This window comes from Lynx canadensis, chromosome A2 (assembly GCF_007474595.2).
Source record: "Lynx canadensis isolate LIC74 chromosome A2, mLynCan4.pri.v2, whole genome shotgun sequence".
NCBI classification, from domain to species: Eukaryota; Metazoa; Chordata; class Mammalia; order Carnivora; family Felidae; genus Lynx; species Lynx canadensis.
The window spans coordinates 74,563,768-74,575,104 of NC_044304.2; the positions used below are offsets into that span (position 1 = coordinate 74,563,768).

Consider the following 11,337-nt stretch of genomic DNA (forward strand, 5'->3'; position numbering starts at 1 on the left):
TGGGGCTCAGGTCGTGATCTCGTGGACTGTGAGTTCAAGCCCTGCATCAGGCTCAGTGCTATCAGCAGGGAGCCTGCTTCAGATCTTCTTTGCCCCCTCCCCTATGTGCCCCTCCCCCACTCGTGGGTGCGCTCTCTCTCTCAAAATTAAACATTAAAAAAAAGACATGAAAAAATACATCCCATAATAAAAAGAACACTATGATAGAAAATAGGAATACTTGAAAAGTAACCAAATAGAACTCTTTGAAACTGTTTGGGTATTCATTTAAATTATCAGTTCAGTGCAAGGTCAATAGTAGATTGGACTCAGCTGAAAGGGAGAATGAACTGGAAGATCTGATGAAATGGTATATGCAGCACAGAGTAATTAAGAGATCATAGAAAAGAGTGGCCAGTGGAGACAGGGAGGTGAGAATGTGTATGTCCTCAACCACAGGACTTCTGGAGGAGAGAAAAGGCTAATAGGGAAACCTCTAACAAAGTTGATCAAGAAAAAGAAAAAAAAATCCATATATATTAGGAACAAACATGACAACTAGATGCAGACAAAATTTAAAAACTAAATGTTACAATTTTACATCCGTATATTTGAAAACTCAGTTTTCCACACCCAAAAAACAAATAATCCAGTGAAGAAATGGGCAGAAGATGTGAATAGACACTTCTCTAAAGAAGACATCCAGATGGCCAAGAGGCACATGAAAAGATGCTCAACGTTGCTCCTCATCAGGGGAATACAAATCAAAACCACACTGAGATACCACCTCATGCCAGTCAGAGTGGCCAAAATGAACAAATCAGGAGACTATAGATGCTGGAGAGGATGTGGAGAAATGGGAACCCTCTCGCACTGTTGGTGGGAATGCAAACTGGTGCAGCCACTCTGGAAAACAGTGTGGAGGTTCCTCAAAAAATTAGAAATAGATCTACCCTATGACCCAGCAGTAGCACTGCTAGGAATTTACCCAAGGGATACAGGAGTGCTGATGCATAGGGACCCTTGTACCCCAATGTTTATAGCAGCACTTTCAATAATAGTCAAATTATGGAAAGAGCCTAGGTGTCCATCAACTGATGAATGGATAAAGAAGTTGTGGTTTATATATACAATGGAATACTACTTGGAAATGAGAAAGAATGAAATATGGCCTTTTGTAGCAACGTGGATGGAACTGGAGAGTGTGATGCTAAGTGAAATAAGCCATACAGAGAAAGACAGATACCATATGTTTTCACTCTAATGTGGATCCTGAGAAACTTAACAGAGGATCATGGGGGAAGGGAAGAAAAAAAAAAAAAAGTTAGGGAGAGAGCCAAACCATAAGAGACTCTTAAAAACTGAGAATAAACTGAGGGTTGGTGGGGAGTGGCAGGGAGGGGGGGTGGGTGACGGGCATTGAGGAGGGCACCTGTTGGGATGAGCACTGGGTGTTGTATGGAAACCAATAAATTTCATATTAAAAAAGAAAAGTCCGTTTTCTAGGAAAATATAAATTACCAGTATTTACTCAAGAACAAATAGCCCTATAGTCATTAAATCAGTAGTCAGAACATAAAGCCACAATAAAAGCACTAATCCACAGTCAACTTTAGAGATTGGTTTTATCAAAGTTTTAAAACACAGGCAGTCCCCAAATATATTTTGTAGTTAACCTTTTAATTAAGCCAGGATCTGCAAGGAGAAGAGGGCAACATTTCTACCCTGCAAAGGAGGTGAGAAATGGTCTGTCTTCAGGACACGATGGACCCAACTGACACCTGAGGTCCCATCAGCTTCCAGGAAGAGGAGGACAATGCTGGGAGGTGGCCAGCCAAGCTGTCACAGCCCTGCCATGTTGATTCAGTGAATAAAAGAACCATAAAATTCATTCCAGAGAGAAACCCAACATCTCGAAGATTGCTTTGCTGTTCATCTGAAAAAATAAAGAATAAAGCCTAAACAACCAAACCCAAGCAATCCCTATTTTACATAAACTTTTCCAGAGGATAGAATAGAAAAGCTCTTCAGTTCCCTGGGGGATGCTAGTCTAACCTTTCCAGCATCCTAGGAGGGCAATCTAAGACCATTAGAGCCTTGTCTCTTTAACAAATGCAGAAAGTCTACACAAATTGTTAGCTAATTGAATCTAACCCTTTAATTGTTGACAGTATGTACATAACCATAAATGTCATAAATTCTCTCTAAAGTAATCATCATCTATATGTTTGATACAATTCTAATCAAAACCCCCAAAGAATTCTTTACTGTCCTAAGTTTTTGTACAAAGTGGCTAAGATTAAGAAGAATAAGGAGGGGAGATTTATGAGATATTAAAACATAATATGTGGGAACGTAAAATGGTGTAACTGCTTTGCAGAACTATTTGATAGGTACTTTAAAAATTAGGCATATACCTATTTCATAACCCAGCAGTTTTGCTCTTAAGTATTTATCCAAGATGAAAAGTAGGTCCACAAAAGAACTGTACAAAAAATGTCCTTTGCAGCTTTATCCCTAATAGCCCTAGAGTGGAAACAGCCTAGATGTCCATCAACAGGAGAGTATATCTCCAGATTGCTGCCTCTTGGTCACAAACCAGATGCTGTATCTCCGGACCGCACATCCACATTCCAGGCAGGAAGATGTGGGAAGCAAAGGGTTCTTTCCTGATGAGGCTTTGCTTTTTTATTTGGGAAAGGATGGCTTTCCAGCCTCTACGTTCATCTCATTGGCTAGATCTGTGTTGCATGAGTCCCAGGCAGCTGCATGGTTTAGTTGGGGACACACTGAACATAGACCTTAATAGCTTTGCTCAATCTAAGTGCAGAGACTTGAGTATATTTTATTCTCTATGTTTGCTGTATTTCACGATTTAAAACGGAAAGTAGCCCAAAGTAGTGGCAGAGGATATATTCACAACGTGACTGGCAGTGACTCGATGGCATTTTGGTCATAAAGACCTGGATGGCAGGAGAGCGTGCCTGTGCCCCACGGACGTGAATAATGTCAGGTCTGCAAGGCTGGAGACCGTGGGAGGTGAGCGTCCACAGGTGGGAGCAGGCTGCGTGTGACCACCTTGGAAGATGGGAGTTGTCGGAAATCATGAAGGTCAGAGAGGGCTGAAGAGGACGGAGTTGGACTCCGCCACCGATGTTTTAATAAAGGCGTTCGTGGGAAACACCAAGTATCCACTTTTAAGGTTGAAATCAGTGACCACTACAGCCAATTTTTCACGAGTCACTGATGGTTGCTACAGCGAATGATCCATGGTCAGCCTAATGCCTTGTCATGTCTGACGCTGAAAATAGTACCTATCTGATGCTACGGTGTTCTTGTGTGGGCTTCACTCACCTGCTCTGATTGCCCTCGGAGTACTCCCGGTTTTGTGGGATAACTGGGTCTTCTGCACCGATGGTAGCTGCATTTCGTGCTCTACCTACCTGCCTGGTATCACGTAAATGAGAAACCGTTTTTGTGTTTTCCTGCTTTGGAGGCTTGGGTTTTGGGCAGATGAAGTATAAAGTAACATATACCATGCTGTATTTGTGTATTTTCCCTTCTCCTGGCTGAGGGCCTGTGAATACTGAAGTTTTTCCTAGAAAATGCCTTGCTGTGGGCAGGCGGATTGTACCTATTTAGAAAAACGCAATCCTGGTAAAGAAACGGTTCCTCCTCAGTTTGCAGTTTTTTTTGCATTTTCTTTTTTAAATTTGCAGGCACTGTGGCTTCTGTCCGTACTGCTGGGTCTGCCCTTCCTCCTATATCACTCGTGCGGGAGACCCACTGAGGGTCAGAGCCAGCTCGTTTTGAAACGTTTTACCAAAGATACTTTGGCACTGTTTTTCTTAAGTTTTTTTTTTTTTTTCAACTTTTATTTATTTTTGGGACAGAGAGAGACAGAGCATGAACGGGGGAGGGGCAGAGAGAGAGGGAGACACAGAATCGGAAACAGCCTCCAGGCTCTGAGCCATCAGCCCAGAGCCTGACACGGGGCTCGAACTCACGGACCGCAAGATCGTGACCTGGCTGAAGTCGGATGCTTAACCGACTGCGCCACCCAGGCGCCCCTCTTAAGTTTTTGTTTTGGTATCGGAGGCAGAGCAGTTTTCTATGTTTGGTTATCAATTTTCCTAAAGTTACTAACATCAGTATTTTTTTTTATTTTTGAGAGAGAGCGCGAGCAAGCGAGCACATACATGGAAGGGGCAGAGGGAGTGGGAGAGAGAATCCCAAGCAGGCTCCACATCATCACTGTGGAGCCTGACGTGGGGCTGAAACTCACAAACCGTGAGAGCAGGAGTTAGACGCTCCGCGAGTCGAAGTCGGACGCTTAATGCACTGAGCCACCCAGGCGCCCCTGGTATCAGTATCTCCTAGATCTCTTTCTTACCATATTTTTCTCTTCCTGTGTGCTTTAATGATACCCATTAAAGTTTTAATGCCTTTTTTAAATGAATCCAAAATCCGATTTTAATAGCATTTTGAAGAAGAAAACGTCATAGGCAGTGTCTCGATTAATGTAGAAATCGTAGAGCTTTATTTCCTGTTCAGCAGTACTAGAAATGGCAGATACAGAACTTAGATCTGGGCATCAGCTCTGTTTTCTTGAGTATTTGCTTTTGTAGGACTGGGGAGCAAGCCCTTGGGCTGCATTCCCCCCAGCCCATGCTGTCCAGGATTTGAGAGGAGCGTGTATTAGTGTAGACACTGGGGATAGCAGAGCCCAGGTGGCCCAGTGGCATGAATTGAAAACCTGAAAAGCAAGACACATGCGTAGTATGAAGAAGGGTGGGACGCACCTCTTGAGAGCAGCATTTGCTGTGACCCAGAGCTGGACCAAGGGAGGCGGTGAGGGCATCATTCTGTGAATTTCTGGGACAGTTACATCTGACCGCACAGAAACGTGCATTAAGACCCATCGAGCCAGAAGAGCGAGCCACAGACCCTGCCACAGAGAGCCTCACTGCCCTTCAGGCCCTGAGTATCCCCCTCTTAGAAAAGCAACAAGTTCTGGTTCAAAAAAAAAAGGCACTTGGCATAAGCACACCTCACACAGCCTCTGCCAATTTCTAACAAAACACCTCGGAAAACCCAGAACAGGCTGGAAACTCTCACCGGGGCCCATGGAACGGGGCAAAAGGTACAGCGGGTGGTCTGTCTCCTGTGCCCCAAGCAGGTGGGCACTCTCTGTCTCCATCCGCCCCGGCTCCGAAACACAAGGTGGGTGCCACCCAGCAGCATTGGCCTGCACTGTGGGTGTCGTGACTTGTGAGGCTGCTGTGGGGGTCCCTGCCTCTCCTCGTTGTCCAGGCAGCGAGGGAGAAAATATGTAACTTACAAAGTAGCAGGAAAAATGCATAAAGAAAAAGCACAGTACTGGGATGAAGAAAATGGATCTTGTAACAGAATATGAACATCTGTGGTCAGTTTTCAGTCGTCCGCCCCCCTTAAGAGTCCCCAAATTGGAGGGTTAACAGAGACACTTGAGACCCTTAGCACTGCGCTGAACAGTTGGGATGGGAGAAGAGAGGGATTGCGGCCAGGAGGGGGGTTAAGACAGAGATCCTGTCTGCTTAGCTGCTCTGTGCCCTGTTCCTTGTCTGTGATATGGACCCCATACAGATCAGTGCAGTAGATAGACGGAGTTATCAAATGGAACATTCTGGAATAGCAGGTTTTCCATCCTGGAATGAGCAGGTCACAGAGGGGCCGAACTGCCAGGCAGAGTCCGCGTTAGAAAGCCTTGTAAGATAACGTCAGCGTTCGTTAATACAGCCTTCCTTGCCAGACTTTTACATCCGTATGTCATTTCACAAGCGCTACAGGAACGGCCATACATTAAGTGCAGTTGTGACTGCACGGAGGCTGGAAAGGTTGGTCTGACAGGTTTGGAGGGAAGAGTGTACCAAGGGCCGGCAAGCAGTGAGTGCTTCATCGGGCAGCTTCAAACACCAATTTTTGGAATTCCCCAGTAAGAGGGTTCTCCCCCATATTTGAGTCTTCTAAAGATGTGGGTTTTGTTTTGTTTTGTTTTGTTTTGTTTTGTTTTGTTTTACAACGAATGCATTAGATCCTGCTTCGTGAAGGCTGCAAGAAGATTCTCGTAGCCGACTCTTTGTCCTTACTGAAGAGGATGCACCGGACTCAAATGAAAGGCGTTCTGGTCGATGGTGGGTATCATTGAAATAATCCTATTGGAACCATAGGCCTTGCTTTCAGAAGAGACAGAGCAAACAGAAAGGCTGTCTAATCCCAAGTGTGTGTGTGTTTCCTTGCAGAGGAAAACATCTGTGAGTCGTGCCTTTCCCCTATTCTTCCGTCAGGTAAGATGGTTGGTGGGCGGAGATCCCCCAAATATGTGTTTATGAGGAGAATTAATTTTTTTTAATTTTTTATATTTTTGAGAGAGAGAGAGAGAGAGAGTGTGTGTGTGTGTGTGTGTGTTCACGTGGGGGGGGGGGTGCAGAGAGAGAGAGAGAGAGAGGGAGACACACAATCTGAAGCAGGCTCCAGGCTCTGAGCTATGAGCACAGAGCCCCAACACCAGGCTCGAACTCACGAGCTGTGAGATCATGACCTGAGCTGAAGTCGGGCATTTAACCCACTGAGCCACCCAGGCGCCCCAGAATTAAAATTTTGACGTTAGCTAATCTATAACTTCTGGAATAATCTGTGTACAGAATTTCGGCCCACAACCCTACCCAGTTGCAGGCCGGCACCACCATTCTGTAAAGCTGAGGCTCTCATCCTAGAGTGAGCCCGCATTACCTGGAAGGCTCGGGAAGCCCAGAGTGCTGGTACCCCCCCAACACGTGCAGAGGCAGTAGTTCCCGAGCAGGACCCAAGAATTTGCATTTCCAACACATTCCCGGGTCACATAGATGCTTCTTCGGGAGCCATTCTTTGAGAATCATGGCTTTAGAGTAAAATAGAATGGAAAAACTACCATCAACATGTTTAAATTCCAAGGAAGAAGAATCGTGTGTATCTAGGGAAAAAATTGTACACCAGCACAAAAAAAAATTGTACTTCCCTTTTCTTTAAACTTTTTCTCTGCTCTGTGGTTATGGGCACCTAAGTTATCCCCGATTTCGATGGAAACCTACTATGTGCCGTCTCCTCAGAACACAAGCACGTGTTTATTTATAGTTGGTAGATATATATATATATCGTGGTGTGTAATCGGAGCGCCTTACGTAAGGATAGGACAGAAGGGGAAATTCCAGAATTTGAAAATAGAAATGAAAGCATAGCTGCCGGGATGCAAAAAAAGTGCTCCTTTGATACAAATTCAGCACAGAGAAGTACCAAGAGAGCTAGCTGCTGCAGGGTTTACTTAGCTTTAAGGGATAATCTAACAGCAACATGAGAAGTCTGTTCCCCCCAGGGTCTTTTCTAGAGGAAATGGGTTTGAAGTGTTCATGTTAAAAACCGCAGCGGACGCAGGAAAAGTGAGCTTTCGCAGTGTTTTTAGGCCGTGTTTTAACAGACCTGCAGACCAGTGCACCCGCGGTGTGTAATTAAATTCTGCAGAAGTGCTCGCAGCACGGTGCAAGGTCACAGCCTAGGATTGTAACCCTGCTCTGCCCCCCAAGTCACTGAGTGGTCCTGGCCAAGGCAGTAGGTGAACTGGCAGCATTTCTCTAAAGCCACGGAATGGACTGAGGGATATGGTGTGTATAGTGTGTGTGAGGGCACAGGGAAGGGAAGAGGGGATACACATCCTAATTTGTTTTGAGCCTTAGAATGGGGGAGGGGCGGGGAGAGAAACCCAAGCAGGCCCCGTGCTGTCAGCACAGGGCCTGATGCGATGCTCAGTGTCACAAACCATGAGATCATGTCCTGAGCCGAAATCCAGAGCTGGACACTTAACCGAATGAGCCACCCAGTTTCCTCCTAACTTTTAAAATAAACGTGGTTGCATTCGTTGGGAAGCAGTCCCCGGTTTGTAGGCGTAACTGACGTGGAGGTCTGTGACCTTGACTCAGAGCAGCTCGGTTGTGGTAGCTGCTGTGCGTTTGCTCCCAGCACCCCTCCGGGATGCCTCTGTGACCGTGCGGTCCTCCTATGGCGGCTTCCTGCCGGAACGTTGAACCACAGCTGGACTTGCAGTCGGGATCGGTTCCCGAAGTTCCCGATCTGCCTGTTTCATTGGGTTCTTCTCTCTTTTCTGCCCTGTGTCCCCCAGATGCCGCTAAGCCCTTCAGCGTGGTGGCCTTCCACTGCCGCCACATGTTCCACAAGGAGTGCCTGCCCGTGCCCAGCATGGTGAGTGGGAAGTCCGAAGTCTAATGTGTCATCCCGTGGCTCTGTGGCTTCTCATAATTCGTTCTAGATCCCACGAGAAAATGACTTTATTCCTCAAGGGTAAAGACGCTTAGTATGCTACCCAGTAGGGCCCCCTTCTCTGTGGTTGCGGTCACCCGCGGTCTGGAAGCAGGCAGTTGTCTTCCTGACGAACAGCCAGGTCAGTAGTAGTCTACACGATGCCTGTTTCGTTCCTCACTTCACCTCCTCAGGCAGGCATTTCCTGCTCCTCCTCATGGGAAGAGGGGTGAGTACAGTACAAGGTAAACCGCGTTCACGTAACTTTCATTGCAGTGTATTGTTATAATTGTCTGTTTTATTAGTTATCAATCTTGTGCCTAATTTATCCTAGGTAGGGATGTACAGAAGAAACAGTGTATTTAGGGTTTGGTACTGTCTGTGGTTTCAGGCATCCCCCGGGGGTCTTGGGACATACCCCCAAGGATAAAGGGGGATTACTGTGCTAAACCCAAAATCGAGTGGATTCATGTAGGTATAATTGATGAGGGTCAAGCCATACAGCTGCGAGATACAGTGAAAACCATTTTCTAGTGTTCACTTTTTCAGCCCGATTTCTGTATCGTGACACTGCTATTTTCAGTATCAAGTCAGGTCCCCCATGTGCCCCCTGGTCACATTAGACTTGTTTTGCTGTGGGGGGGTTCTCAGAGTCTCACAGAAACCTCTGTGACCCAGCAAAAATCTCCAGGAAATGGAGGGACATTTCCTAGCTTCCTCCCCACCCCCTGACCAATGCTCCCCTAAGATTTCTGAATATGAGAATAGAAAGAGTTTTTATTTTTTTAATGGTTATTTTTGAGAGAGAGCGTGCACACAGGGGAGGGGCAGAGAGAGGGAGACAGAAGCCGAAGCAGGCTCCAGGCTCTGAGCTGTCAGCACAGAGCCCCATGCGGGGCTCGAACTCATGGACCGCGAGATTATGACTCAGGCAGCCGAAAAAGCTTTTTTAAAACCCGTGTCTTGTAATTACGTTTCTAGAATTCGCCTGCACAGTTCTGCAACATCTGCAGCGCCAAGCACCGCGGACCAGGAAGTGCCATCTTGGAGTTGAAGAAATAGCCCGGTTCGGCTGGTCACCCCTCCTCCCCGTGCTCTCCAAGACTGTTTTTGCAACAGTGGCAGCGTTTGTGGACACCAACGCTGTTCAGAGATCTGTGCGTGTTTAGGTCACGCTCAGAAGAGGTGTGTTCATCTTTGCCTGCCTGCTCGGGGCTTCTCTCTGCAGGTGACGTTAGGGTTCCCCCCCGTCCCTGCCTGGGGCTCACACTCCACACTTGGTCGTTGGCTGGGTTCGTTCTTTAGGAACAGAAGAGAAGGGAGCGGGGTGGAAGTGAGGTTCTGGACCCTAGCGAGGCTTTCCGGCCGTCGAGTGCACTGCCGAGAGCCGTCCCCGCTGCCTGGGCACAGCTCCAGGACCTGCCCGGCAACTTGGACCTGTTTCCATGGCCTCTGCTTAATCAGCCCTCCCATTCTGGGGGTGGCTTCGGTTTATGGCATCAGCTGTGCTTCTCTTCTTAATAGGCATCTAATGAAACACTGTGTAAATTGTCACTTAGTCAAGGACATCTGGGAATACCAGGCGCAGGCTGACGTCATGCTGTTTCACGTTGACTGATCACGTGTTCTCTGTGTCCTGACGACCAGCCGTGTCCGGCCCTGGCAGACAGCCCATGTTTGTTGACTGAATAAATGTTCACTCTTACAAAAGACTCCTTGTAGCGAATTCTGGCCCCCTAAGAATGGAGGAGGGTTTCCACACCTCAGAGTGTGAGGGGTCATGGTTGGGTCCTGCCAGCTGGGAGGAGGGAAGGGATGTTACAGAGATGTCCTGAGGGAGTCTCAGGAGAAATGGGACCACCCAGTGGCGGGGCCTGGGCCTGACACGTGTCCTGCAGCCTTGTCGGCCCTCGGGGAACGCAGAGTGGAGGATGCAGGGACAGGATCCGAACTTGTGACCATCTTGCAGCGGTCGGCTTCATCCATCCTGGGCTATGTTGTGCCGACCTCCTGCCATGGGTGGAAAACACATGCTGTCACCACACTTAGTCCCACGGACACGAATAAATGCAGCTCTCTGCTTTATTTTTTGGGGAGTGGGCGGGATGCTCATGCGTACTGAGCGCCTTCCCACCACCAAGCCTGGCCCCACCTTCCCACCGGCAGCACCTCGTTTCATGCTCAAGGCACCCCCCCCGCTCCAGGAAGAACATACCACATCCCACGGTATCCTGTCGAGCAACTGAAACAGGGAGACATCATCACGGTTGCAGAGGTGACTGCCGAGCTCCAGGGCATGGCTCCCTGTGAGAAATCGGGGCAGAGGGCCAAATTCAGAGGAAATGCATGGTAGGTCTCCGCAGCAGAGCCCCAACATTCTCCAGCAGACATCAGGCTTTTCCTGTTACTCCTACAGATCCCAAACTAGAAAGTCCTCAGCACCCCTCCGTATCCCATTCCCTTGTTCCAGTTTCTGCTGGTTTTCCTTGTGTTCTAACCAGAGAAATCCTTATTTCACCAAAAAACTCACAAGTAAAGCCAATTTGTAAGCACACGTAAAAAGCAAAGCTGCTGCACTTACTTTGGGGAAGAGGGGCGTGGCTGCAAAGTGCACGTTCCCTCCCACCCCTGTACAGAAAGCCACTCTGAGGGTGAAACAGCCAAGTTCAAGGTTCTCTGGTGAGAGCCTGTTTTCTTCTTCTAGTCAAAAGGATTTTTATACTAGTTTAAAAATGAAAAGTTCTCAATTTTTTTAAGTTTGAGAGAGAGAAGGCAGCACGAGTAGGGGAGAGGGGCTCAGAGAGGGGGAGAGAGAATCCCAAGCAGGCTCCACATTGTGAGCACAGAGCCCCCCCCCCCCCCAGGCTTGAACTCACGAAACCACGAGATCACGACCTGAGCTGAAACCAGGGTTGGACGCTTAATCGACGGAGCCACCAGGCGCCCTGACAAATTTTTAACTTGGTGGTTATAATCTTAACCTATATATTTTCATATTCTAAAAACAAGCATTCGAGCAATTACTGTGGG

At 47.5% G+C, this 11,337-nt stretch overlaps 1 protein-coding gene across 1 annotated transcript in view; it reads left to right on the top strand.

Moving 5' to 3' along the window:
- VPS41 (VPS41 subunit of HOPS complex) overlaps positions 1-10,019 on the top strand; it is a 185,522-nt gene extending 175,503 nt beyond the window's left edge. The window contains exons 26-29 of the mRNA XM_030307719.1: positions 6,053-6,152; positions 6,261-6,305; positions 8,171-8,250; positions 9,289-10,019. Coding sequence (XP_030163579.1) covers positions 6,053-6,152; positions 6,261-6,305; positions 8,171-8,250; positions 9,289-9,369 — 306 coding nt within the window. The 3' untranslated portion in view covers positions 9,370-10,019. The remainder of the gene's footprint in view (positions 1-6,052; positions 6,153-6,260; positions 6,306-8,170; positions 8,251-9,288) is intronic.
- Positions 10,020-11,337: the final 1,318 nt, after the last annotated feature.